Here is a 27,851-nt window from a genome sequence, read left to right as displayed (position 1 = left end):
CCCCAGAATCATTGATACGTGAATTTTTCAGTTCTATGATCTATTTGCCCACCCTTCATACTTTGGTGGAACCCAACCGACAACCTTGAACCCCCGGATATCACAAAATCAAATCTCTCACCCGCTAAACAAACCCTAGAGATACAGGGAACTCAAGTTTCCAGGTTAATACTCCGACCAAACCGCGCGTACAGCGCGACCTTTAACTGCTGCATCTCGTCGCGCAAATCGCCCAGATTATCCTCCAAACTCGAGACCTCGGAATCAATCTGCTCCGTGGAAGTTGCGAGAAGAGTCTGTGCTTCTTCCAAAGGGAGTTGAAAGAATGAGTCTCCGATTTTATACCTGTATCTGTTAGACATAACTCTACACATACATCCCCACTAAGAAAGGAGGGAATAGGAATAGAAATAAAATGAACGAGGAATGGAACTTACGGAACCAATTCATCCTCATCAGCTAGTTCCAATTCCGTTGAAACTTCCTCTAGATCTTCTTTATCTTTCTGTATGGAATTAGCTTTAGCGTCGCTCTGAATAGGTACCCCCAGCCCAACATGAGCTCGACCTATATATATAAAAAGGAAAGAGCCGATATGACTCGAAGAGAGGAAGGAAATAAAAAAAAACAAACCTGCTTCGCCTTCAACTGCTCCTCCAGTACGGATTCTCGCTGATGCAGTCGACTGAACCGATTGATCTTCTCTTGGTCCTCGCGACGAACCTCGTTATCCTCGCCGCCGCCAACGGCGACTTCATCGTCTTTGGACAGCTGCAGCTGTTAACAATAAACACTACGGGTAGGGAGAAGAGGGAGTACCATGCGATGTTGCATCATTTTGGCGCGATTGTGCTGGTCATATACAGCGGTGGGGGGGAATTTGGATGTTTTCGTGATTGATTAGTCATCAGGATGTGGTGGTTGTTAGGTGTCATGTGATCTTCTTTTGGTCTGGTTTTATAGATTCATATTCATTCATGTATGTTTTCATTGTGTTTTCTTTATTTTCATGAAAGAATGGAGATAGTCATTACTGTGTGTGCTTTACTAGGAACTAGTGTCTTTAATAGCGATACAGTAGGTGTTGTATATTCCCATGGGTTGTTCAACAATTCTACAGAGAAAAAACAAATTAAAAAAAAAAAAGCAAGAAAGAATGCAAGAAAAAGCGGAAGGAAGCCTGGATTAGTAGGTTTTATTATTGGAGTGTAACTAGATGAAACGTCATGAATTATAAATAATATCAATCCAGGTCGGGTGACATCATCATCCTCCCCATGTGTCAAAGTAACTTAATTCTTCCAGTTTAACAAGAGCCAGTAACGGGGTTTTTTACTCTTTTCTTCTCATCGTCGATATCACATTTTGAAACTGGAAATATCCTCGTGGACGAGCAAGAACATCGCAGCGGATTTATAGTCATCCAGGAGGTGCCTCGGAGAAAACCAACATCCCGAACCGGTGGCATCGCGAGCTGTCCAATATCGACCAATCTTCCATACCAACCATTCCGTCCCAGCCTCAAAGCTCTACTGGCTGCCTACGTCTTTACCGTGAACCCACGACACCCAGTCCCGGATCCGACAACCACTCTGTTCATTCTATTCTCTACTCTTTCTTTTTTCGACTCCGCTCCTTACTCGGTCGCCGCTGTACCGTACGCCAGTCCGGGTTCGGCCAGCAACAACCTCCCACCAGTTAACAACGCAACGCTCATTTCTCTCCTTTCCATCATGCGAATAGCCCCCCCTGCCTTCACTGTTCTTCTCTCGTCCGCCCTCTCCGGTCTCGTCTCCGCCAGCGGTTTCGACTGCAAAGGCATTAAAATCGAGGGATTTAAATACGACCTCAGCCCCTTAGGCGGAGTCCACACATTATGGCACGTTAACGAAACAGAAACTTACACCGTGAATACCACCTACGTGTTGAACATATGTAGTACCCTTCGGGGGGCTGCCAACAGGGATGACATGAAATGCGGCACTTCCAAAAACAGTACGTGACCTGAATTACAAATTTCTACCTACCGCATACTACACATCTCTCCTGTCTGTTTATATTCTGTATCAGAGCCGGGAAAAAAAAAAAGAATAAAATAAAATAAAATTCCTTACTAACTTCCATCTCCGCCGGTAGTCTGCGGTTTCGAAATCAAACACCCTCGGGACGACTCCGGGAATTCTCACCAAGGGTTCCCCATAGCAGGACTCGATCCCGTGGGCCATGGCTCCAAGGAAGCGGAAATCACCCGTCTAAAGAAAGATGATCCTGAGCGGGAGGGTCTCCGACTGACAATGTCCGGGGGAGAGTACCGCTACCAGGACAACAAGAAGAAAAAGACGAATGCGGTCATCGAGTTCCAATGCGATCCCGACCGGTCGGGATTGGAGGGTCTTGGGACGACAAAAGAAGGAGCAGATAAGGAAGAGAACAAGGGACGACGAGACGGCGATCGGTCGCCTAGTCTTGAATTCAAGAGTTTCGATATGTCCGAAGCTGACGACATGTACGTTCTCAGGCTGGATTGGAAGACTCGCTATGCATGCGACAATTATAAGGGCGATGATAATAGTGATTCATCCGGCCACTGGGGATTTTTCACGTGGTTGATTATCATGTAGGTTGTCCATGGGAATGCCCTTTACTTTTTCAGGGGTTGGATATATGATTTATGCTAATGAATATAGCTTCTTCATGTGCGCCGCCGCCTACCTTATCTTCGGCTCCTGGTTGAACTACAACCGCTACGGAGCCCGCGGTTGGGATCTGCTGCCTCACGGTGATACCCTCCGTGATATTCCGTACATCTTCCAGGATTGGCTGCGTCGGGTCATCAACACGCTGCAAGGGACAGGGTCCAGAGGGGGGTACAGTGCAGTGTAGACTCTGCACTTGGGCTATTCTTTTGGTTTTTCGTATTTTGTTTTTGCTTCTTTTTTTTTTTTTTTTTTTCCATGATTTATGTTTTGGACCATATATTTACCGTTGAATGAGCGAAAGATTGCTACGGTCTTTCGTTTTTATGCCGTCAGTTTGGATACAGTCACATTGTATGAATGGAATGTTTTTCTTTGGGTTGTTTATCGTGGATAATAGAGGGAAAGAATGATCTCAGTATATATTTATACCCAGGAATTGTCGAGAGGTCCTACGGTGAAACGACAGAGCAAGGCAGCAGCAATCAATCAATTCATTACAGGCAGTCATGACAATCAAGACAATCTGACAATCTCCCAACATGCAATCTCAACAGACTTCCAATCAACAATCAAGAATAATCATCAAGGGTCAAATGGCGTCATCAGGACTAATATCCCATCATCAGAAGCGGTGAGCTGAACTTATAAAGGGGTGTATTCCTTAATTTCCCGTCTGCTTTCCTTCCCCTCATTTCCTTTCCATTTCTTTCTCCTCTTCTTTCGACCCAGGCTTACACTTTCATGGCAAATTGCTTCATGTAAAGATAATCCGCCATGTTCTGGTCCACGGTACTACGGATCAAGGCGGCGCCTTCAGGACCATATTTCTTACACCATTCGATGTCGAATTCTTCCTCTGTTTTGGCTGGTCGTTTCTAATATTGATCCATTAGTATCGGGTGCTATCCTTTGGGGTTCTCATTCATTGGTCTTGATTCATCTGAACCAAGTAGAAAAGTGCTGAAACTCACATGTTGTCGTGCCTCCAATCCCTTCGACTCGATGGCATCGTTGTGGAACCCTCTCCATTTCTCAAAGGCCTCGTTGACGAACCGATGGTCGGCCTCATTATCCCAGTCCAACATGCCCGGATCATAATCCAGGCCGACGCTACGACAGAACGCCTCGAGCATCTGGCCCGGATTGTCCAGCATGTCGTCTGCGTCAATCACGCAGATCTCCGTGCTCGACTCGTGCGCATCCCCGATGCCACTGACCACCGGCTTGAGTCGGTGATCGATCTCGTCGGCGTCTTCCTCTCGCGTGGCAATATGCGGGCCAATCAGCCGCACGCTACGCAGGTAGTCGAAGGTGCGCCGCACCTCGTCATACCCTGCCTCAGCTGGGTCATAATAATAGAACCCAGTGATCTTGTCCAGCGGCGGGATCGTGCAGCGGTAGTACGACGGCACGCTGTAGTGCGGATCGCGGATAAGGAAGGCAAAATGGAACCTGGACAACAGTTCCTGTGGCATCACGGTGGGATTGCCCGGTTCAGGTTCCGTGTCGTACGGGAGTGTGCTGGCCGGCTTTTGTGTTGCCGCTGCGTGCACCCCGTTCGCGACCGGGCTTTCTTCTGCCTCCATGCCGTGAGCCGAGTGGCCGTTGGTGTGAGTGATGGTGTTGTCACCGTTGTGGACACCACCGTTGTGGACAACACCATTCACACCTCCGACCGGGTGATCTACGGGGACAGACTGCTCGGTACCCACTCCACGCTTGATCCTGTTCAAGGATGGCGCGAGGCTGGCGGGTTTGCCGTCTGGAGGAAGGAGATAGTGGATGATGTCCTTGATGAAGACTCTCTTGCCCTGCGATCCGGTAAGTATTTCCCCTGAACACGACGACGATGAAAGCAAAATGATCGGATGAAGATAGATAGGGGGATATCCGGCGGAAGGCCATTCAGATCCGACACAATCAAGGGAGTAGCAGAGAAAGCGAGAGAAACATAGTGTGGGATCGTGTCACGTAGTGGGATAGTAGATCATTTTCTTTTTCAAGAAATGAAGAAAAGACCATAGACACGAGGTGATGCATCTAGGACTTCCCGATGCCATTTACGATCCATCTGATTAGGACGGATAGAAACATGGGATTACGAACAGAAGGGAGAGAGATAAAAAAGAACCAAGGAAAAAAAAGGCAAGAAAGGTCGGACCTCAGAAGCTTCACGCTCGATTCTATCCATCACCGTACGATAAGTGGACTGGCTGAAGCCGCTGTCCAGACGTGCCTGTTCGTCGGCGGCAAATCTGGTGCCCAACCTCTCGGGGCCATAGTAGAAGGCATCGCCAAACGGCTCATGGATACACTGGATCGTATCCCGACGGGTCATGAAGACCTGATGGATCAGCAAGGTGGTTTTATTTCATAGAGATGGCGAGGTTACTCGTTCAAAAGCTGTGGAACAGGCTCGTGGATGAGTCGCCACAAAGACGGGCTTTGGGGACATGATGGGAAATGTCTCTTTCTATCGAAATAGAGCAACAAATCTATTCAATGGTCTAAATTGCTCCCCTCGAAGAGGGAGTCGTAAGAATTAAAATAAGTCGATGAGAATATCGCAGACCAGGAGTTGGGAGCAGTTCGCGAACCACCAGGGAGTTTCACCGCCGGTGTAGCAGCTACTGACAGCCTAGCTCCTTAGTTGTCCTTCAATCGATCGATCGATCAATTGGAATCTACCGGAGTAGATATTGCAAGAAGAATTAATATCAATTCACAGGGGACAGGAACAGCTGAGGAAGTTGAGGGATTTTATTTTATTTTAAGAAAAGAAAATCCCTCATCCCAGAAGTAAGTCGGTCAAGTGTTTAAAACGCCGAGGAGAAAAGCAACGTCAGAGGGAAAAAAAAAAAAAAGGTAGGTGTTTATGAGGGGGGATACCAAAAAAAAAAAAAAAAAAAAAAAAAAAAAAAAACCCAAACGTTAGATTGATGGCAGGCTCCTCCGTGGTTTCGCACGATCCGAGATAAGCAGGTCCTACGAGGGTTTGACTGGTCCAGAACCACTCCAATCCCTCTCCTTTTCCTTCTCTGAGACTTTGTGCAGCAGAACTCAGTCAACAAAAGCAGGACACCCCACGGTGGGCAAATGGGCAACTGCTGTAGCCTCTAAAGAGGCGACGATGTACATGCCATCCCCATCCACGATGAAGACTAGGATTGGGATCTACAGGCCGTCACCACCCTCTTCTCCTCCTTGGATCCTTCTGAGGGTCTATTTCAGACTTCTCATTGGCCATAGGAGTCTGGGCTATGACCCAAGTGGATTCCAGTACCTGAACCATGGCCACATGCTTTGAGAGGGAGTGGAATAGAGGCGTGGGTGGTTTAGGATACTGAATGGTGGAGATCCCTGATTGTAAGAAATCCAACCGGGACGTTTATCCGTTTCCACTTTGACGTCATGCACGGGCTGGCCTGACCATATCCTGGAGGAGGATCGGAGAGGAGACGACGATGGTGATGGTGATGGTGGGAGTACCTGTTCATGGGATCAGCCCAGATTCAATGCAGGCGAATCAGCCATGTGCATCGGAATTCTGCTTTCTCTCGTTCGTGGAGGGACAATGGAATGATACTACCCTGTTAGTCAGTCAATCTTGTTACTCTGCTAGTTCGGAGCCCACAGACCAATGTTAGACACGGATGCCCGTTGATGGCTGCAGCTGGTCGATTTGTCAATTGTGCAATTAATTTCTTCTGATTCTTAAAATCGTCTGTGAGCTGTTGTGTGGGGGTTGGGCCCAGGCGGTGTGGCACCAGATAACGAGGCCATCCACACGTCTTCAGGCAATCAGGCAACAAGGCATACACATCGACGAGAAGGTCAAGTAAAAGATCATGTGATTTACATTCCACACCCACCGCAGATGATCGACTCTCCCATTCTTCCTCAATCTGATATATCCATATATATGTACTATTGATCAGAAACACGACCATTTCAGACAATATCTCCGTATCCTGCCTACTCGATTGTGCGATCTCCATGTTGTTAGACCGTATTCGGTATATTCACGTGATCTATCCTAGTCACCCATCTAGATAGTTAGTCAGCTAGCCCGAGGCCGTTGAATTGAAGACTGTGCCTCGCGAACACAAGTGTCATATCACGTGATGCCATGCCACAAGAAAATGCGGATGCTTCTCGAAGGCGGTGGAAGGCCCTCGTGTCGTCATGGCACTTCTCGCTGCCCAACAGTTTTCTGCTATATCTATCCAGCCGGTGTCTTCTGAACGGGGCATCGTGATTCGGATCTGACACTAGCGAACTAATATTGAACTGTGACCACTTGTGGTCTTTACTTGACTTCTGAATTCTCCATCCTTCACCTCTCCATCCGCATTATCCTTCCCTCTCACGTACCGCTACAGAGCCTACTTTTCTACCATGAACGGGGCTCAATTCACAGATAGGGCCAACAAGGCCTTACTGGATTCCAACACTTTAGCCGAACAATATTCGCACCTTCAAATTCTTCCCCTTCATCTTGCAGTGGCGCTTCTCAATCCCGCTCCGGATGAGTCGAAAGACCAGGAAGCCCCCTCCCACCCTTCTCACGATTCCGCTTCCGCTCCCCTCTTCCGTCAGGTCGTCGAACGCGCTCATGGCGACCCTCAGCTATTGGACCGAGCACTCATGAAGATGCTCGTCCGTTTGCCCAGTCAGGACCCGCCCCCCGAGACCGTTAGCATCTCGCCGGCGCTTGCCAAGGTCGTCCGTGCCGCCACCGACTTGTCCAAGACACAGAAAGACAGTTTCGTGGCCATTGACCACCTGATTTTAGCTATTGCCCAGGATTCGCAGGTCCAGCGGGCGCTGGCAGATTCCAATATTCCGAATGTCAAACTCATCGATAGCGCAGTACAGCAGATTCGGGGGTCCAAGCGTGTGGACTCCAAGACGGCGGATTCGGAGACTGAAAACGAAAACCTCAAGAAGTTTACCATTGATATGACCTCGCTGGCTCGCGAGGGTAAGGTCGACCCCGTCATTGGTCGTGAGGAGGAAATCCGTCGGGTCATCCGGATCCTGAGCCGTCGGACGAAGAACAACCCCGTGCTCATCGGCGAGCCGGGTGTTGGAAAGACCACAATCGTGGAGGGATTGGCTCGTCGGATCGTCAATGCCGATGTGCCGGCGAACCTCGCCCAGTGCAAGTTGCTTTCCCTGGATGTCGGATCGCTAGTCGCGGGAAGCAAGTACCGCGGTGAATTCGAAGAGCGAATGAAGGGTGTTCTCAAGGAGATCGAAGAGTCCCGAGATACTATTGTGCTGTTCGTCGATGAGATCCACCTTCTCATGGGGGCAGGATCTAGTGGCGAAGGTGGCATGGATGCCGCTAATCTGCTCAAACCCATGCTCGCTCGCGGTCAGTTGCATTGTATCGGCGCTACCACGCTGGGCGAATACCGCAAGTACATCGAGAAAGACCAGGCCTTCGAAAGACGATTCCAACAGGTCTTAGTCAAGGAGCCTTCCGTTAACGAGACTATTTCCATCCTTCGTGGCTTGAAGGAGAGGTATGAGGTACACCACAACGTCAATATCCTCGATGGTGCCATTGTCTCCGCGGCTACTCTAGCAGCGCGGTATCTGACGGCCCGACGACTTCCCGATTCGGCCGTTGATCTGATCGATGAGGCCGCGGCGGCCGTGCGAGTGACTCGGGAATCCGAACCAGAGGCACTGGATAACCTCGAGAGAAAGCACCGCCAACTCCAGATTGAAATCCATGCGCTTGAACGCGAGACCGATGAGGCGTCTAAAGCCCGCTTGGAGGCTGCCAAGCAGGAAGCGGCCAATGTGGCGGAGGAACTACGACCCATGCGCGAGAAGTACGAAAACGAGAAGCAGCGCAGCAAGTCTATCCAAGATGCTAAGATCAAGCTCGATTCCCTCAAGATCAAGCGAGACGAAGCCGAGCGTTCTGGCGATACGCAGACAGCGGCCGACTTGGAGTACTATGCCATCCCAGAGACCAAGAACCTCATCGAGAGACTCGAGGAGGATCGGGCGCGGGCGGACGCCGAAAATCGCGCTCGTGCAGGCGACGCTGGGGAGGCCTTGCTTGCCGACTCAGTCGGACCCGACCAGATCAATGAGATCGTTGCCAGATGGACCGGAATTCCTGTGACCCGACTCAAGACCACCGAGAAGGACAAACTGTTGAAGATGGAAAAGGACCTGGGCAAGGTTGTGGTGGGGCAGAAGGAAGCTGTGACGTCGGTATCCAACGCCATCCGGCTTCAACGGTCTGGCCTCAGCAACCCCAACTCGCCTCCAAGCTTCCTCTTCTGCGGACCGTCAGGAACGGGCAAGACCTTGTTGACCAAGGCCCTGGCGGAGTTCCTTTTCGACGACCCTAAGGCGATGATCCGATTCGACATGTCCGAATATCAGGAACGACACTCGCTAAGCCGAATGATCGGTGCTCCCCCAGGGTACGTCGGACACGATGCCGGAGGCCAACTCACTGAAAGCCTCCGGCGGCGCCCCTTCTCCATCCTCCTGTTCGACGAAGTCGAGAAGGCGGCCAAGGAAGTGCTCACCGTCCTCCTCCAGCTCATGGACGACGGCCGTATTACCGACGGACAAGGCAGGGTCGTCGATGCTCGGAACTGCATCGTGGTCATGACCTCAAACCTGGGTGCCGAGTATCTGTCCCGCCCGACCACTAAGGACGGGCGTATCGACACACAGACGCGCGAGCTGATTATGCGTGCCCTGCGCGACTACTTCCTGCCGGAGTTCCTCAACCGGATCTCCAGCATCGTCATCTTCAACCGACTCACCAAGCGCGAAATCCGCAAGATCGTCGATCTGCGTCTCGGCGAAATCCAGCGTCGTCTGGAACAAAACGGCCGCAACGTCACCATCGAATGCAGCGAAGAAGTCAAAGACTACCTCGGCGAGTCAGGGTACTCACCCGCGTACGGCGCTCGTCCGCTGGCCCGGATCATCGAACGCGAGGTGCTCAACCGTCTGGCCATACTTATCCTACGGGGCAGTATTGTCGACGGCGAGGTGGCTCGCGTGGTGATGCGCGATGGTCGCATCGACGTCCTGCCGAACCATGAGATTGCCGTCGATGAAGACCAAGACATGATGGATGAAGATGACGACGCATTAGCGGAGATGGAAGACGGCAGTGGCGGTATGGATTTGTATGAATAAATCAAAAGTGATTCATTACTGGATGATTGATGATGGTACGATTTGGCGTTTTGAAATTGGGAGTTCTTTGTTGTCCTATTGATTTAGCTTGCATTTATGTACAGTCAGCTGTTGAGAATAGCTTCAGACGCCCCATCTACTTTGGCCATCGATCTACACTAAAATTAAACTAGCTAGATATATTATAATTAGCGTGAATATCTGTTTCTTATTTTATGAAACCATTGGACAATTCCCCTCTGACAAACTCCAGAGCCATTTAGTGTTCATATCTGTAACTAGCATAAGACAGTAGAATCCTGTCAAATACGTTAAATTAACTCCAGTTCTAGGAAATAGCTAGAATATACAGCTCGAGTATGTAGATGAATAACCGGATTATCTATCTCTTCCGATCAACAGGTGGTGTTTAACTTAAATTGTTCGGTATTCAATTGATCCGTAGAATGGAATCATTGAAGCCAAACTTCAGGAATATTTGTAATAGCCTGGATGGAATAGGACTCTACGGAGTACTCCTTTCTTTCCATGCACTTATCTCTTAGCGTCTAGTGACACGGTAGACTCAGATGTAGATCTCTAGTACATACGTATGCATATCGACGATCTCATCGTAATCGTGGTGGCCATGGAATATCTCCTCCTTATCTCCATTCGGCTTGCACCCGGAGATTACTATTCATATCAACCTTTTAAGTTGCTCGTAGAAGATGCTAAGATAATAAGGATTCTCACCGAAGCGAATCTTGTCCACTTGTCAGGCTTTATATTGTACTATGAGAATATATACGGATAGGATTTTCACTTCTCCATGTACATAATAAAAATATTAATAGAAGAGTTTTGGTAAGAGTACTAGGGTAAATTGATCATATCCAATCAGGCGGTCTCATCCCACGCTCCACCGTGACCGTCATCTCTTTTCTGATCATTCACCGGATCCAGAGTGGAATCCGACATCACATTCTGCGGCTTGGAGATACCGCTGTCCGTGTAGTCGTGCAGATGGAATTCTCTCGGCTGTGGAAGGCTCGGCCGGGAACGTCGAGACAGGCGCTCTGGTCTTCCCGAGGTTGGATTGGTACTGCTTCGGCGCTCCTTCCGACCAGTCAGTCCAGATCTTGAGGGCGGGCAGTACGTCGCGCAGGAGGGGCCAGGGGATTGGCAGGTTGATCACCAGCACGGCCTCCGTCACTTCGCGGAAATAGCAGTTCATGTAGACGTAGGAGATCAGGGACGGCACGAGGCAGTAGATTTTGTGCAGGATGGGGGCGACGATGACGAAGATGCCCATCCCGAAGATGGCCATCAGGATCACCTCCTGCCTAAGCCGTGTCGCACCTGTACCAGGAGTGGGAGTTCGATCAGCAGCACGAAGATATCGGCGGAGATAAGAGATATGCAGCCCTGGAGGATTTCATAGTATTCATTGGCGGAGCATTGTGAGTTCGGTGTTGGAGCCGCCCAGTAGTTCGACAGCGGTCGGCAGAGGAACAGCGACAATTCCACGGCAATGAACCCCAGAGCAAGGTAGACGGTGAGATAATCGACTCATTTCCTTTGTCGTAGACAATACTAGAGAGACAGTGAGCCGAGTGTCGTACGCAGCGGGGGGAACGCGACAAACAGACATCTTCCCGGAGATAAAATATAAGGGACTCAACGCATAAACAGGAGCCGTAGGTCCGTCCGCTCATGATGGGGGATCTCGAGGGAGAATCCAGAAAAAAAAAAAGTTGACCTAAGATTTCTCTGTAACTTAGTTGCATATCCGACTAATTCTAGTTCGTCGAAACTGCCACCCTGTCACACCAGCAAAGGATTAGTATCCTTAGGCACAGTGTTCAATGGATGCCATACCGTCATACCAATACGGTTACCTTCTTCCCAGTATCCTAACAAGCTTCGGGTTCCACCCGTATCAGTCCCTCACAGGCTCACGATGATAAGGCGGATTCTACTGAAGCTCCCCCTTTCGGTAACGGCTTCTCCACCTCTCCCTGCTCTTTGCCGGTTGGGATAGCTTCGTCTGGCCAGTCAGCGCACTCGTAGACCCCGACAGAGCAGTAAGAGGGCCATGACCGCTAGTGATTGGTGTGGCGAACATCCTAGTCGCCCATGGCCCTCTGTGGCCCCCACCACCTCTAGGGATTGTTACGCTGAGGTTCAATGCAGGCAAGGTCAGAGGTCTGTGCCACAGTCTGCAAGGGAGGAAAGGTCATCAACGGTGCCATCCACAGGTACCTCCTCCTCATCCGAAGATGGACGTAATTCTCGGCTGATTTTACTAGCTCGTCTCGTCATCTCTGCTTCTTAAAGCTATAGTATCACTTCTAGTACTGTACTACTCCTTCCCACACTTTCATCTCACCGTATAGAATATTGTTCGAAACGTCCCTCCCCTTGTCTCTTCTTTGATCTCGCTCGGATTCAGATGGCACCGACAGAAGCCCCAGAAAAGGTAGAGCCCATCGAGCCTTCCACCGAAGATCGGGTTTCGGTCGAACTCGTCAATGCATCCGGCCATCGCCAGGAACTCGAACGGAACTTCAGTCTCCTCAGCATCTGTGCCGTCGCAGTGACGACGGGAAACACATGGATTGCTCAGGGAGGCAGCGTGGTACGTTCTCAAGAAAAGAGTATGAGGACCTGTGCTGACCAAGACGTAGGTGACTGCGTTGAGTAATGGGGGTCCATCAGGGGTCATTTATGAATTGTATGATACATACTACGGATCTTGCATCGGCCCATTTCATACATGGATGCTAACGACATCTAGCATAGCGGTTTCGGTCTGTTACTGGCTAGTTGCTGCATCAATTGCTGAGCTGGCATCCGGAATGCCTTCTGCTAGTGGTGGTGCGTGTCACTCTATCGAAGCGCCACTGTCCAGTAAAGCTAATGTCAGTCTAGTCTACCACTGGGCCTCGATCACTGCGGGGAAATATGGCCGTGTGTGTGGCTTTTTCGCCGGTTTCTGGAACTGTCTCGCCTGGATCCTAGGAGCTGCCTCCATGTCGGCCATCCTGGGCCAACAGACCGTCTCCATGTACGCTTTGATGCATCCGGGCTTTCAAACACAATCTTGGCACGTGTTTGTGAGCTTCATCATCTGCACCTGGCTGTGCTGCTGCATCGTGCTTTTTTTTAACCGCCTCCTCCCCCATATCGGCAATATGGGCATGTTCTTCATTCTGGCTGGCGTGCTGATCACGATCATTGTCTGCGCCGTCATGCCCCATGTCAATGGCACAGGATACGCTTCTGGTGCCGACGTCTGGGGCACATGGAAAAACCAGACCGGATACTCGAGCAATGGCTTTGTGTTTGCCGCGGGGATGCTCAATGGAGCTTACAGTGTGGGCACGCCAGACTGCTCGACGCATCTGGCAGAGGAAATCCCTAGGTAGGTTCAGACTACCTTGCCAGCTCGTTAAGTCTAACGACTGTAGACCGAGTCGAAATATCCCCAAAGCGGTCCTGGCTCAAATGAGTATCGGCTTTATCACGGGGTCCCTCTATATGATTGCTGTCTTCTATGCAATCATCGATCTTGACGCGGTCCTGAACAGTAAATACACATTCCCCCTTGCCGAGATCTACCGCCAGGCCACGGGCTCAAGTGCGGGATCTCTGGGGTTATTGATTGTAGTTTTCTTGCCCACGGTCATCACCTGCGCTGGATGCTATATCACGGCGGGTCGGACTCTCTGGACTATGTCCCGCGACAGAGCAACCCCGTTCTGTGGCTGGCTGTCTCAGATCAACCCCCGCATGCACAACCCGTTCAACGCCACGTTGGTGTGCGGCGTGCTGATCACCATTCTGGCCTGCATCTACGTCGGATCAACCACCGCTTTCAACGCCTTCATCGGCTGCTTTGTGCAGCTCTCCAGCCTCTCCTACTGTGCCGCCATCCTCCCGCATATTCTGACTCGTCGGTCTTCGTTCACGCCGGGGTACTTTTGGATGGGACCCGTCGGCTACATCGTCAATATCCTGAGCTTTATTTATATCCTTGCCTTTGTGATAATTTTCTGCTTTCCGGCCACCCTGCCCACGGATGCAGCCTCCATGAACTACGCCAGTCTGATGACGGGCGGGTTGTCGATCTCCGTGGCCTTGTGGTGGCTGTTCCGCATGCGGTCCTACGAAGGGCCGAAGTTTGTTCCATTAACAGATAAAGTGTTGATGGACGATGCAAAATAGGGTTGTACTTGATTCAACTGCACATAATGACAGAGAATATAAAAAGTGAGGGGATATAAACATGTATGGCTTGGATTTTACATAATATGCGGGTGCACTCGGTATACATATGTCGATATCAACCAGAATAATATAATAGAAACATATAATATTGTTAATGAGAACAGCCTGCACTGTACTAGTCCGGAATTCATAGCCCTGCATCTCTCGGTGATACCATGCCTATACCGCTATAAGTAAGCTTCATTTTCTACAAACCTGTCTCCTAGGACATTCTACTCCAATATTTATTTCTTAGTCCTGAACATCAATATTGGGTATATCCAGAAGCGTTACAACCTTGTTTTTTCAAATCGATCTATATTCTTCCTCTATTGTAGGGAACATATACCCTGCTCAGGAACGTCTCTAAATATAGGAGTACATACTGATGCAGAGACTGCATAAATATGACGAGAGGGATATACAATATTTCAATAAAACCAGTAGGGCATCTCGTGATTAGGACTTTTCAGATGCATGTGGAATAACATCAGGCAAACTTACTGCTCCTAAGATGGTATTCTGAGCGCCATAATACTATCAAAGCAATACAGGGCTAACTAATTGCACACAGTCGTCTCACTGCTATTATTGCCTCAACTGAAATAGAACTTCTAAGAACAGTTGAATCCCGAAGTCGTAAGCTGGTTCTGCCTGTCAATATGCTCTAATTTAACCCAAAGAGAGGGTGTTACTCAATGGATTGATTGAATCTTTGCCAACAGAAACCTCAAAAACTGTCTCTGCACCAAAATTAGCGGGATATTAATTATAAAGTTAAATCGAATGTGGGACCAGCCCCATAAATATAGAGTTATGAACTAGCTATTGGTCGGTCCACTCGGAGATATTGTATGTACTTGTAAAGTGGAGACTGTCTTGTAATTACTGTCCGGTTGCCTGCCTTCATGAACCCCAGGATCTATAGACAACGATTCAGTCAAGTAGTGGAATACACAATATAAGGAATGTGTTTTTTTGGCTGTTTGTGACCTACTAGCTGTAAATATTGTTCCGTCCTACCTATTAAATGTCCTTGAGTCTAGGGCCCAGAACACAATGGAGCACCTAGCATCTGGCCAAATGGATGAGAGTACTATATATGAGAGATGCAATCTGAAAGGTTTTAGAAAATCTATTAAACAATGTATTGACCGATCGATTGAGGCATGAAAATTCATTACCTAACGGATTTGCAGATACTTCCAGTGTTTTAGCTCAGGTAAAGAGCTTTACTGGAGATGTATTGTGCTCTCCGAGCAACTGCACTCAATAGCCACTGTTGGTCATTTTTTCGACCGTCCCACTGAATCATCACCCTATTGACTTGAAAAAACTGGTGGAGCATCCGTAAACTCCTACCTGATTTACGGGGAACCTTTGCTTTGCTAACCATGGAGATATACATGGCATAATCGTGCTTCTACCATAGTAGGTAAGTTTTTATGTTTCCAATGTCTCTGTTCCCCCATATAGCATTAACTTTGTACTACCCTGGGCCAGCCCTGCTATCTTCGTATGGACAAGATCGTTATATAATTACTTATTAGTTATGGCCACAAGGATCGCGTGGGCCATGGAGTAATATGGTATACTACTAAACACCCACCTCGGTGGCCGCAAGGGTATCTTAGTTGATTACGCTATTCAGCTGATCCTTGATCAGGTCCACCAAGCGTGGGGACAAGGTAGATAACTTAGCATGATCCTTCTTAATATCACAGGCGTGTACGATAATGTCTCGCACCTGCGGCTAATCTGGAATCTCTGGAAAGCGCGGCTGGGACGCCTCGCGCTGTGGCTCTGGTCCTTTCTCACCAACCAACAAACACGGATTTAAATACCCGGCTTCCTAAGCACCCTGTTTGATACCAGCACCGGGATCCCGCAGGGATCCCCTATCTCACCCATCCTTTACCTCCTTTACAATCACCCCCTGCTGCGCACCCGTTTCCTAGCTGAACCCGACGGCTGTACGGAGGCCTTCGGCTGGGTAAATAATATGGCAGCCATTGCGGAATCTGACTCCTACGCTACGAATGTAAAGCTTCTAGAAAAGGTCCTAATTAAGGCCCAGCGCTGAGCAGATTAACATGCGTCTAAATTTGACCCCGCCAAGTTCGAGCTTATTTATTTCCGCAATCCGCACGAAGAAATCAAGGAATATACGGCGTTTTCCTCGAACCTAATAATATCTGGGAGGTCCCTATTAAACCGCGCGGAAACGACAACATGCCCCTGACTATTCCACGGAACTAATCCTGCGCCCCAATTCTGCAAAGTATCTTGGCGTGTGGCTGGACAAGCACCTTAGGTTTAATATCTACCGCGAAAAGATGCTCGCACGCGCCAACAGCTTGCTGGAGACACTAAAGAGCATCTCAGGATCCACCTGGGGTGGCTCGCTGACTGCAATGCGCAAGATCTACCGCGCAGTGGTTATTCCCCAACTCCTGTACAGAGTGGCGGTATGGTATAGCCCAGCAACCAGGCGCATACCCGCCCAGAGTTCAACAAGATTATTGACCAGTTCACCAAGATCCAAAAACGCGCGGCAATTATTATCAGCGGAGCATTTAAAGGCACTGCTGCAGTGGCCCTGGACGCAGAACTCCACCTGCTCCCGATTCGCCTGCAAATGCAAAAAACTATCGAGGAAACGGCCATTCGGATACAAACGGGTCCAGTGTTTGCGTGTCCCGAAGGCTTAAGATTAGACAGACAACGGAGGCGATAACGCGCGGTGGTAAAACACTGCTAGAGGCACTAAAGTGGGCAAAAAATGCAGTCCTTGCACCAACAGCGCACCGCAAGACTGCAGAAAAGTGGGAGACCCGGAAAGCCTTTGTTTTAGCACCGTGGGAGGACCCGATCCGATGTATTATTAAACTACATAAGAAGGTAATAAACAGTTACGATACTCTGCCGCACCAGCTCTGCAGAGCACTTTATTGCCTTCACGGACGGGAGTGGCCACAGCGGGCACGTAGGTGCCTCGGCCGTTAGTTTCCGCAACAGTGGCCTAGTATAATAAAAATACTTAGGCACCGACAATAACACTACTGTATACACCGCAGAACTAACAGGCATGGGAATAGCTCTATCCAAAGTCCCTACACGCGCCGCGGCCGTCACGGTCTTTGCAGACAGCCAGGCAGCGATCCAAGCCGTGGACAACCCGGGACGTCCCTCGGGACAATACTAACTGGAAGTAATATACAACCAACCAAGCACGGCGACTCCGCCTCCGGGATCTAGCCCCGGAGATCACAATACGGTGGATCCCCGCACACTTCAGGGTCCCCGGAAACGAGGCTGCCGACGAGGCCGCCAAGAACACTGCAGCTGACATGGGCAAACAATTCGGTAGAGGAATTATACGGCTAGCAGCTGTAGCCAAGCGCGCGGTGCGCCAACATATCCAGACATATTAGAAGAAGCAGTGGGAGACAGAAAAACAAGCCAAGCCAACACAGCGGCTAATCAAGGCCCCGAACAAGTCTACAGTTAAGCTCTACAGCGGCTTACCAAAGCTGTACGCGTCTGTGATTATGCAGATGCAAACAATAAGGATTGGCTTAGCGCACTTCCTTTGTGTATACCTGCATTCGCGGACTATCTTTCTTATGTGGGCTTATGGGTTTATATTTATGGCGTTGAAGGACCTCGAGTTCTTGCTCCATTGGTGAAGCGCCTGCATAGCTAAACGCTTCAAAGTTGGGCTGCAACAGGTTAATAGAACTTTGAATTGAATTGAATTGAATTGATCGGATAGTCCTAAGGCCAAGACCCAACAGAGAAGTAAACTTAAGAAGACATTGCTCAGAAAAGCCGCCCAGTGCAGTATCGAGTGCGAATCCGATGTATTCGTGATGATACGGGTCAAAAGAACCGGCCAACGGTATATTTTTAATTCATCTCCAACGGAAGAGTGGCTTCCGTCTATGCCAGAGCTGGTAAGTGGCAGCTTTTGCAGGCACAATGATGGAATCTAACGAAGATAGAGCGGATACTATCCGACACCGATCACAAAGACTTTGGAGGATGTTGTACCTCGACACAAGGATTACCCGGATTCAGATGGACAGGACAATCCGAAATGTGTTGGTTTGGCAGTGAAAGGAGCTGTTTAGTCTCTACCATCTTGTTCGAACTGCGGCCTCCAAATCTACCCAGACCTTTATATTTGCTCATATACGTACTTGAAGACCCAGCATAAGCGCCTGACAAGTATAACCAATAAAGTAGCATGCCTGAGTTGCTTAGGCGATATCGAAATTAGCCCGCTGCTCGAAGAATTGACTACACGTACCCAATACTCCGGAGGTCATAATCCTATACTCTACCACGGACGCAAATAGGCACAATACATGGTTGATGGAGCAATACCAGAATGAGGGAACCACCTGAACTCTCGAAGCTGATGAGCTTTAGGTGGATTTCACACTAGGAGAAAAGATCGTACAAACAGTGGAACAGCTAATTGGAAGTACAGTACACCCACTTAATTCAAAGAAGATATCCCAACAGCGCCTATGACTTGAGGAGCTTTTGAGGAGTAAACTACTTATTCACGAGAGAAATAAGCCATGACAGGTTGGCATATGCACAACAGCATATCTTTTGATCTTCTTGACTCTCTCTTCCCCTAACTCTTCGCGAGCTCTGAGGCCTTTCTCGTTTAGTCTATCAATATCTTCCGTCGCGAGCCGCTGCGGATTGAGAAGAGAAGGTTCTCAGTAAATCTCGGGTGGTATGACAGCAAGAAACATTCGATGAAAGCTCACTTACACGGTCTATACTCCATTCAGCAAGTGCTTCGCTGAGTGTGTGGCGTTCGTTGTACTCCGGGTCTTCCTCTAGGGGCAAATAGCTTGTGATGTTCCATTCAACAGCAGGATTGTCATCTTCTAGCGATGTAGTCAGAATGTCTAGCATCCAATATTTGTTAGTTGATATTATCATAATAACGAGATCGGAGTGAGCAAGAAGGAAGTGGATAGAAGAAAGAAAAAATATTTAGATACCCGGGCGGGTGGAGAAGGACGTACTTGAAAGAGAGCGCTCCACTTGTAAACGCCGTGTTGTTTGTTCTCTTCTCTTCTCCCAAATATCGTCTGCTTTGCGCCACTCGTCTCCTTCGACCATTTCAGTTTGGTGGGTTGTCGCTGTTAGCCCAGCTATATCAGTCTCTTGACCACTGTCGTCGGACCGCTTTGTAATGGTTTTATCCTCCCGGATGATGGTCGAAGTGTCACCGCCCTTCGAGTCGGGTGGGTTGGATACTGGATCGGAAGCAGACCGCATATGATTACCAAGAAGGCCGATTCGGACCTTCCACCTCTGAATATACTCCTCTAGAATACACTGTGCCCCGTGGTCGGGGATATACCTGGTTCTATCATATTCGAACCGCGCTAGGTAGTGAGGTGATGACAGGTCAAGAAGCTCTTCGAGGCATTTGACATGATAATAATCTATATGGTAATCCCATGTTAAAAAGAAAGGGGAACGGCATTATTGCATTGATGTGCGGTTACCTGGATTTCTGTAATAATTATGGTTTCCTGGGGTCACGGCAATTCTGTATTCACCGGGAAGGATTCTATCCGTGCAACTGCCAAGTTGACACTTCGCTCCATTGTTAGAGGGCGGTGCCTCCTGGAGCATGAAGATAGGATAGTGCGACAAAATTTCCACATTGCGTGAATAAGGTTCGAATCGTGGCCTTAGGTAGTTCCTGAATACTTGAGCCTCTTTTCTGATATCTTCTCGCCGTCTTTCCTCTGGTGAAAGTGCCCTCCGACGTGCTTCTTCTGCATCTATGCACTGCCAAACTCCATTCCAATACTCGCGTTCCTCATCAGTGCCGATAGAGTCATCCTCTCGCCCCATAAAACGGGCAATATTTTGTCTTCGACGCTTTGTCTGGGCCTCGGCGTTTGAAGCTGTCGTCTTCCTGGCTCTTTTGGGCTGTGACGCGGATGGTCTGATTGGGGATTGCGCTGCTGGTGCAGGATTCGGCGCCATTATTTGGGGTGATAATCTCGCATCTCGGGTGCTGTTGTTTGGGATGTCTCTGCTGCGCTCGATTTCGGGATCTGTTGGATTCAGAAGGTCGGAAGTAGTAGAAGAGCCTGTTTGGTTGTTGGCCGGCTTGGCTTGCTTCTGCCTGTGTTGTGATGGTGTTTTACTTCCCTGCTCACCACGATGGTGTGCAGAAGGAGGTTGTGGAGAGACTATAGTCACCCCGTAAGTCTTTGGGTCGATGGGAGAGTACTCCATTTTTGTTTAATGGAAGAGAATGCTTGAGTATTTTAGTACAGGACAAAGGGTTGCTGCATGAAATAGGTTGGAAGGCTACCATAACAGTGAGCCAGGGGAAACTGGCCCTCATTCGGATCTTCTTGGGACACGTGCAAGGCACCCACGCGTTTGAAGTTCTGTTCGAATTTTGACTAAGCAAGTCATGGAGTCAGCCTTGTATCTGCCTCACACCTGCAGGGGTCGTGCAATTTGGGGGCCAATCCCCTCGGCGATCCCGGAAATAGATTGGATATCCATAGCCGCTCGCTCGACATTAAGACCAGCTAGTCATGGGTAGTGTTATTTGGGAGGAAAGAGCAGGTTTAAGACTGGATGACGACAGTAATATGTAAGCCTCTCCCCTAGATAGCCATCGTTTCGACATATAGCCGGCTTTTTGGCGAGGTGGTCACAAAGGGTGTCCAGGCATGATAGGGCTGATGCTTACGGAGTAGTTGTTGGCGGGCCGGGGTTAGGAGTGACTTGGCACAACGACATGCGGGCTGTCACGGAGTATTTGACATGGATGTTCTGTAATAAGTTGTCGTCTACTTTCTCACTAAGTGCCTACTGAATGAAGTCCGCTCGTTCTAGTAGTTCCTAAATCACTCTCTTTTTGTTTATTTCCCTCGATGGCCGTCTGCCTAACGTTTTTAATCAATGTTTTACTACGTGCCTGTGCTTGGCATAGTGCTTTGTTCTTGTGACCCGCTGCTTTGCCTCCGATGTATTTTTGATCTCTACTTGGTGCTATCGACGTTAGAGTGCCTTATGGCCGCTAGTGCTGCGCCCTATAACTATTTAATAGCGAAAATGTTTCTCGAAACTCTAGCCTAACCGCTCGTCTCCTGCTAGCTTATCACAATGCTTTCGCCGTGGAAAAAGGCGACGAAAATGACGACCCCTCAAGAAGCTGTCTAGTGACAAGAGAACTTGGAGTGGAATGGGCGGTTATGATTAGATCATTGAAACTCTTCCGAATGGTCATATCCGAACGACATCTAATGTCGAATGTTAAACTAAATTTATACTTAAAAGTCCAAACCAGTTTCTATACACTATGCCTAAATATTAGACTTGCTACCAATGCATACGTGGTTAATGTCTAATAGACTGTATGATACAAAGAATGAAATTCTATAGATACAATTGAGATATTCACAGAACATAACTCTTTCTCAGTATCTACCCTCAAAAAAAAAAAAAAAAAAATAGACCACGCTACTAGACACTAGCAAGTCATAGAATCATCAGAAGAGGGAGACAAATGTACCTCCAGTCTAGGAACACTTCCAGCGGACCGTTGGTTCCGCTGCACCCGGAGACGTAGTTGACAGTCAACAGACTTTGAAATGGACTGATCCCCATTTTCCACACCCTCCACCGGTGACTGATAAAGATGATCGTATGCCCTGGCCCACAATTATGAATTTCATAACCTCTCAATTGAAAACGATCTGGAGGAATGGGGATATCCTGAACTTACGCTACCATTTGCATGCCTGTCATTTCGCAGTTTTTGTGCTGAACAATGACACCGCAGCCGAATTCGGCATTCTTACCATCGGTATAGTACGTTCCCGATTGGAGTTAGAGTCCTTGGTGCTGCATGACACGATTAGCACATTGTGTCCAGCGAAGGGAAGGGAAGGGAACGGAAGGGAACGGACTGGTACCCATAGAGTATGTCATCTTTCAAGAAACCCATACCGCAGAATTTTCAGAAGTGGGGGGATGTTTTGCATATACCCAACCCTTTACAGACTTCTGGTGCAGTCGACGAGGTTGAGTTGGTAGAAGTGAGTTCCTCGGTCGTCGTTGGACTTGTCAATTTGGATGCGGTCTTCGAATCCCACTCAGAGAGTTTACTCAAAATACTTACCGCTATGGATGACCGTTTGGCTCTATCCGCAGTTGGGCTGGGGAACAACCCCTCTGTAAGGTTCGTAGAGGGTCAATTGCCAGAGAGATTGGTGGCGGTAGTGGTGGGTTTGGCAGAGCAAACGGTGATGGTCATGCGGCGTCGTGAACGCGCCCAGCGATCGAAGACCGCATGTCGCAGCTGCAAGTGGGTTCAATGGTCCCTAATCCACCCAGAGCTCTTCTAACAAACAAAATCGGGTGCAGAGCACGCCGTGTTAGTGGGTGAGATCTTAGGCGAGTTCTATGAATGCTCATCAACCGGCCCGTCTTATGATGTGTATGACCTGTCCCGCCTGCCTTGGTCCGGCACTGGCAGACGGCAAGTGCTGGCCGAAGACATCGGATGAGCGTGGGTGCTTCTCGTACTTCCAAAATTACGCAGCTCCCACACTCTGGAACCTTTTTGATTCCGTACCATAAAAAGCTTGCTCTACAAATGAGCCACTGAATTGACGGTTTCCCATGCCGCGGTGGCGGTGGGTGCCATCCATCAGGATATCGAGATATATGGAATGTCACTACTAGCTAATCTATTGAATCCCTAACAGTCTTGTCGGTCATTCTCCCTCTTAACTCTGCGTGCCTTCTGGGATCATCGGCTACAGGACGTGTTCTTACTCTGCTGTTTAGTTTTCATTCTCCGGGAATTGCTTCGTGGGCAGTATGACAGCGCATCCAGGCATCCCCAGATTGGTCTACGAATTATGAAAGAACTTAAGGCTGTGAGACAGCTTGTCCTCGGAATGTCAGGGGAACGGCCTATCGAGGATTGCTTAGTCTCGGCGTTGTGAAGCTGGGCATCCAATTAATATACTTTAGGGTTGAAGGGCCACTGCTGAGTCTTGATGGAGCATTTTCATCACATGGCTCAGGCCGATGCTCAATGGGTCTTGCAAAATCTCCATGAGGTACGCCACGTGTTGGATTGTGTGTTGAGCAGACATCTCCTGTCCCTCACGCAAACTCTGCCCACGTCCCAGGCCGAGGTAGCATCGAACTACAACGTACTGCTCTTGAAATAACAGCCAATTATTTCACACCTGAATCACTATTCCCGGCATTTAGAGTCTTCTATTTATCCGCCCACCTCAAAGGAGCGCAGAGGATTGAGTATCATCCGACTCACATTGAAGACGACCAGTCTCGGACCACAACAATGTCTGAATCTCCATTACGATGCTATCATACCCAGTGACACGCCTGAATACCCGGAAACTTGATCCCTCGTGGAAGATATCATGGACAGGTTGCCCGTGCGACCCACTATAGTTTTTGATAGTGGTATTATAACCCACTTTTGTATGTGGCGTTCGGGTGCCTTAATTATGCTGTTTGCTGGAGAGCAATCCGGTTGCTCCGATGTTGGGCACACTTGGAGGGGCCGTACGATTCAAAATGGGCTACTCTCTTAGCTGAGTATCTCATAAAGGTTGAATTAATGAAAGAGGGCCCAACCATGGCGTGCATGTCTCGAGTCTATCCAAAGGACAATCCGGACCTGAAAACCGGAGAATCGCAGATTTCTGGAGACGTCGACAATTGACGGCGTTCTAGAAGACCCTTTCTCCATGGATGATGGACTGAAAATCAATCAGTGTTTCGCAAGTTGTCTTGCTGTTCAATGTATTGCGTTGACTCGCATTACGGGATGGTGAGTGGCCCGTATAGCGACGAGCGACAACCACCGGTGATGGGTATGTTAGCGCCATGAGCTTCAATTTCCTATATATTAAGGCCATGCTTTTAGAAATAGAGCTGGCAACCACAGTACTACCTTGTTATCCTTAACTCTGCTTCTAGCTTTCGAACAGGGTGAGATGTGGCTATCGTCACATCAACATTGCTTCAGTCCACGCAATGAGCGTGAGATCGGGATGGAATTAAGGCTTCTGGAGTAAATATCAATAGAATCTGGACAGCTTCAAATTCTGAAACAGCATTGGAAAGTGCAGTATCCCAGAGAGGCTTTCTTGCTGTAGAAACGTAAATCTGTGGCATTTGTATGCCAAAACTGGCAATAGTAGTAGAATATCACGTGATAACGCGTCTCCGTATGTGGTCGCGTCTCCCCAGCCAAGTTGCTCGTTTCTCTCCAACGTCCACTCACCATCTCACGCGATGGTGTTCAAGCCGTTCAAGCCTCCTTTGATAAGGAAACCATCCCTACCGGCCACTTCGACCTCAATTCCGTCTAAAAATCTTCCAGAAAGTGATGTTCCTCCGGCAAAGAAACAACGCGTGAATCCAGAATGCGCAACTGATGACCGAAAGCCTTTGGTGCAAGTGAAAAACATTGGGAGGATGTCCGATGATAAGAGCAATGGAGCGGACGCGACTGGCGAAAAATATTTCAATGTGTTATGGTATGGCTAGCCGTCTTTTTTTCTTTTCTTCCCATTCTTATCCAGCTCTAAATAACTTTTGGCAGGCGCAAGCCTACCACTAAGAAGAACAAAACCTGGGATGGTGATGGAATTCTTTGCACAAGAGGTGGCTATGCCTATTTGCAAGACATCTCTGGAAGGGACATGGGCAGAGCAATACATGGTTCGTATCTCGAACCAGGTGTTATGATTTCGATCGGAGGGAAAGAAGTTGAGGTAGATTCGGAAATTTCAAGAAAGGAATATCTATCTGGCAAAGAGTTACTAGGGACAAAGGAGACTCCAACCCCGCCATCGCCGCCAAAGAAAACGTTTGTCCCTGTTGTGAGTAGCCGACACGATACTTCAAAATCTGCCGTGTCTTGGAAACAGGCCCCTAGCAAGGGAACCCACACAGCGACTATTGCGAACCTTGCTTCTTCGAAGCCCAAATTAAAAAGTAGTGCATATAAAAATTCTCTGTTGGAAAGCACAGTTGTACCTCAGATGTCAACGGATCAACCGACCCCGCGTCATGACCCCAACCAACCAGGAGCACTGGTGATGAAACGGCCAGAATCTGTACCCCGTGGAAAGCGGATTGTTGACGTCGTTGTCGATCCTATAATATGCAAGCATCTGCGGCCACATCAACGTGAGGGAGTGAAATTCCTCTATGAGTGCGTAATGGGGATGAGATCATTCAATGGTGAGGGTGCTATACTAGCGGATGATATGGGGCTCGGTAAAACTTTGCAGACAATAACGCTTCTATGGACACTTTTAAAACAGAACCCGGTTTATGAAGCTGGCCCTGTGATTAAGAAAGCTCTCATTGTATGCCCAGTGACTCTTATCAACAACTGGAGGAAGGAATTCCGCAAATGGCTTGGGAACGAACGAATTGGTGTTTTTGTTTTTGACGACAGAAGGAAACGACTGACTGATTTTACAATGGGCAGAGCTTACAGTATCATGATTATGGGTTATGAAAAATTGAGAACGGTCCAAGAGGGGCTAGCCAGAGGTGCTGGGGTCGATATTATCATCGCAGATGAGGGCCACAGGTTGAAAACACTTCAGAACAAAAGTGGCCAAGCAATACAGTCACTAAACACAACGAAAAGAATTATCTTGTCAGGTACTCCGATCCAGAATGACCTGAAGGAATTTTTTGCGGCGGTAGATTTGGTAAATCCCGGAGTCCTGGGTACTTTCAAGACATTTATCCGGGAGTTCGAAGGCCCAATCGTGAGAAGCAGACAGCCAGAAGCAACCAGAAAGGATATAGAGAAAGGTGAAGTAAGGAGTGATGAACTACGGGAGCTTACTTCGAAGTTCATGCTACGCAGAACAGCTGATATTCTGGCCAAATACCTTCCTCCGAAGTCAGAGTATGTGTTGTTTTGTAATCCAACTCGAACCCAAGCTACTATATACCAAAACGTGCTTGTATCCCCGGTATTTCAGAGCGTCCTAGGCAGCTCAGAAAATGCTCTGCATCTTATAACGATCCTTAAGAAATTATGCAATAGTCCTTCTCTTCTCTCACCCAAGAACCAGGAGGAAAACTCCAACGACACAGTTGCCGCATTGTTATCTTCTCTTCCGCCAAATCTGCTACGGCATTTTTCGCCGTCTTCCAGTGCCAAAATCCGAGTGCTAGATCAACTCTTATATACCCTACATACGAAAACGTCAGAAAAGATTGTCCTTGTTTCAAACTATACCTCCACGCTGAATTTATTAGCCAGCCTTCTCACATCCCTCTCTCTTCCATTCCTCCGTCTAGACGGCTCAACACCGGCTCAGAAACGCCAATCTCTGGTTGAGGACTTCAATCGTCTTCCAACAAATCTGTGCTTTGCATTCCTGCTGTCCGCGAAGGCAGGAGGCACAGGACTCAATCTGATAGGGGCCAGTCGGCTTGTACTATTCGATGTAGACTGGAATCCAGCCACTGACATCCAAGCTATGGCTCGAATCCACCGCGATGGCCAGAAACGCCCATGTCGAATATACCGCATCCTACTCAAAGGCAGTCTGGAGGAAAAAATATGGCAACGCCAGGTGACAAAGCTCGGGCTTGCTGACAGCGTCATGGAGAACAAAGACACTGTGGCCCAGTTCTCCCGGGATGAACTGAAGGACCTCTTCCGTCTAGATCAGGAAAGCCAATGCCAAACCCACGATTTACTAAACTGCGACTGCCAAGGAACGGGACAACTCGTTACGCACTCTGATGATGACTCAAAAGAAGTCTCTGATACTGACAAATCCTCTGCGGAAGGAGATGAGGAAGACTTCCCGGACCTCCCAGCCCTCATTAAAGCCTCCCAGCTCGACATTGAGAAGCAAGAGCGCTCAATCAGAGCCTGGACCTCCGCTGCGCGTACCCGCTCCACACGGCCTTCGAGCTTCGAGAACCCCAACGAGGCCGGAAACAATAAACAGAAACTCAAAATACAACAATCGCTATCTCAGTACGTGCATATCGACTCGAAACTTCTTTCCGTCTCCACGGACAAAAGTGGAGACGTCCCTCAAGCCCTCGATGATGATATTCTTCTCTCAGTATTGAGAGAGGAAGGTAATCGAGTTGATTTTGTCTTTAAGAAATCCGGCGCGGCTGAAATTAAAGACAACAATAGCTCGTCGTCACCGATTGTGATTGACTAACTTTCAACTTTTATGGGGCACTTCATTGGCATATTCTTTATTTACAAAATGGGTTCGGAGATTATGTTTGAACTTTGGTATTGCATTGCATGTACATACATATGGCCATCCTTATTCATGTGGCTAGATTGATGATCTTGATAGAATTTAGACCTTGTGCCATCATTCTTTTACAAGATATAACATTAAACAAATTATTCCGGGTATTGAAAGAGGCAGAAATAGGTAAAACTGAAGACACTTGCTATTTACTATATATTTATTTCAATTTGAAAGTGGCAGCATAACATTCCTTGCATCATGGATACACATACATATCGTCTTTCACATAGGGGTTAAGGTCATGGTAAGTGAAGAAAGAAAAGAAGATCATGGAAGACAAAAACTGGCCTGCGTATGGGCATGCATAAATAAACAGTTACAACGGACAAAGGAGATAGTCAGA

General features: G+C 48.5%; 9 protein-coding genes across 9 annotated transcripts; 5 read left to right on the top strand and 4 right to left on the bottom strand.

The window, feature by feature from the left end:
* Window positions 1–152: 152 nt before the first annotated feature.
* Window positions 153–837, bottom strand: ATNIH1004_000465 (tubulin-binding prefolding complex subunit GIM3; the record flags this gene model as incomplete). Its single annotated transcript, XM_033565179.1, has 4 exons — window positions 153–345; window positions 438–505; window positions 634–771; window positions 820–837. 4 exons carry the CDS (start codon window positions 835–837, stop codon window positions 153–155), a joined length of 417 nt encoding a protein of 138 aa, XP_033430936.1.
* Window positions 838–1,733: 896 nt separating this feature from the next.
* ATNIH1004_000464 (autophagy-related protein 27) lies at window positions 1,734–2,883 on the top strand (the record flags this gene model as incomplete). The annotated part of the gene is made up of 3 exons (XM_033565178.1): window positions 1,734–1,995; window positions 2,137–2,617; window positions 2,688–2,883. The coding sequence occupies 3 exons, from the start codon at window positions 1,734–1,736 to the stop codon at window positions 2,881–2,883; spliced, it is 939 nt and encodes a 312-aa protein (XP_033430935.1).
* Window positions 2,884–3,430: 547 nt separating this feature from the next.
* Window positions 3,431–5,037, bottom strand: ATNIH1004_000463 (uncharacterized protein; the record flags this gene model as incomplete). The annotated part of the gene is made up of 3 exons (XM_033565177.1): window positions 3,431–3,574; window positions 3,671–4,510; window positions 4,861–5,037. 3 exons carry the CDS (start codon window positions 5,035–5,037, stop codon window positions 3,431–3,433), a joined length of 1,161 nt encoding a protein of 386 aa, XP_033430934.1.
* A 2,060-nt stretch (window positions 5,038–7,097) lies between these two features.
* Window positions 7,098–9,884, top strand: HSP98 (ATP-dependent Clp protease ATP-binding subunit; the record flags this gene model as incomplete). Its single annotated transcript, XM_033565176.1, has 1 exon — window positions 7,098–9,884. One exon carries the CDS (start codon window positions 7,098–7,100, stop codon window positions 9,882–9,884), a length of 2,787 nt encoding a protein of 928 aa, XP_033430933.1.
* A 928-nt stretch (window positions 9,885–10,812) lies between these two features.
* On the bottom strand, window positions 10,813–11,193 carry ATNIH1004_000461 (uncharacterized protein; the record flags this gene model as incomplete). The annotated part of the gene is made up of 1 exon (XM_033565175.1): window positions 10,813–11,193. The coding sequence occupies one exon, from the start codon at window positions 11,191–11,193 to the stop codon at window positions 10,813–10,815; it is 381 nt and encodes a 126-aa protein (XP_033430932.1).
* A 1,125-nt stretch (window positions 11,194–12,318) lies between these two features.
* Window positions 12,319–14,093, top strand: ATNIH1004_000460 (putative choline transport protein; the record flags this gene model as incomplete). Its single annotated transcript, XM_033565174.1, has 5 exons — window positions 12,319–12,504; window positions 12,554–12,600; window positions 12,664–12,743; window positions 12,798–13,290; window positions 13,337–14,093. The coding sequence occupies 5 exons, from the start codon at window positions 12,319–12,321 to the stop codon at window positions 14,091–14,093; spliced, it is 1,563 nt and encodes a 520-aa protein (XP_033430931.1).
* A 4,613-nt stretch (window positions 14,094–18,706) lies between these two features.
* On the bottom strand, window positions 18,707–20,420 carry ATNIH1004_000459 (uncharacterized protein; the record flags this gene model as incomplete). Its single annotated transcript, XM_033565173.1, has 4 exons — window positions 18,707–18,847; window positions 18,927–19,045; window positions 19,187–19,612; window positions 19,676–20,420. 4 exons carry the CDS (start codon window positions 20,418–20,420, stop codon window positions 18,707–18,709), a joined length of 1,431 nt encoding a protein of 476 aa, XP_033430930.1.
* Window positions 20,421–22,126: 1,706 nt separating this feature from the next.
* Window positions 22,127–22,549, top strand: ATNIH1004_000458 (uncharacterized protein; the record flags this gene model as incomplete). Its single annotated transcript, XM_033565172.1, has 1 exon — window positions 22,127–22,549. One exon carries the CDS (start codon window positions 22,127–22,129, stop codon window positions 22,547–22,549), a length of 423 nt encoding a protein of 140 aa, XP_033430929.1.
* Window positions 22,550–24,482: 1,933 nt separating this feature from the next.
* RDH54 (DEAD/DEAH box helicase) lies at window positions 24,483–27,406 on the top strand (the record flags this gene model as incomplete). The annotated part of the gene is made up of 2 exons (XM_033565171.1): window positions 24,483–24,727; window positions 24,793–27,406. The coding sequence occupies 2 exons, from the start codon at window positions 24,483–24,485 to the stop codon at window positions 27,404–27,406; spliced, it is 2,859 nt and encodes a 952-aa protein (XP_033430928.1).
* Window positions 27,407–27,851: the final 445 nt, after the last annotated feature.

Source organism: Aspergillus tanneri, assembly GCF_003426965.1.
Source record: "Aspergillus tanneri strain NIH1004 chromosome Unknown AapTan_2_pilon_pilon_pilon, whole genome shotgun sequence".
In the NCBI taxonomy this organism is placed as follows: Eukaryota; Fungi; Ascomycota; class Eurotiomycetes; order Eurotiales; family Aspergillaceae; genus Aspergillus; species Aspergillus tanneri.
The sequence above is the reverse complement of the archived record's forward strand: the minus strand, read 5'-3'. Positions and strand labels throughout refer to the sequence as shown.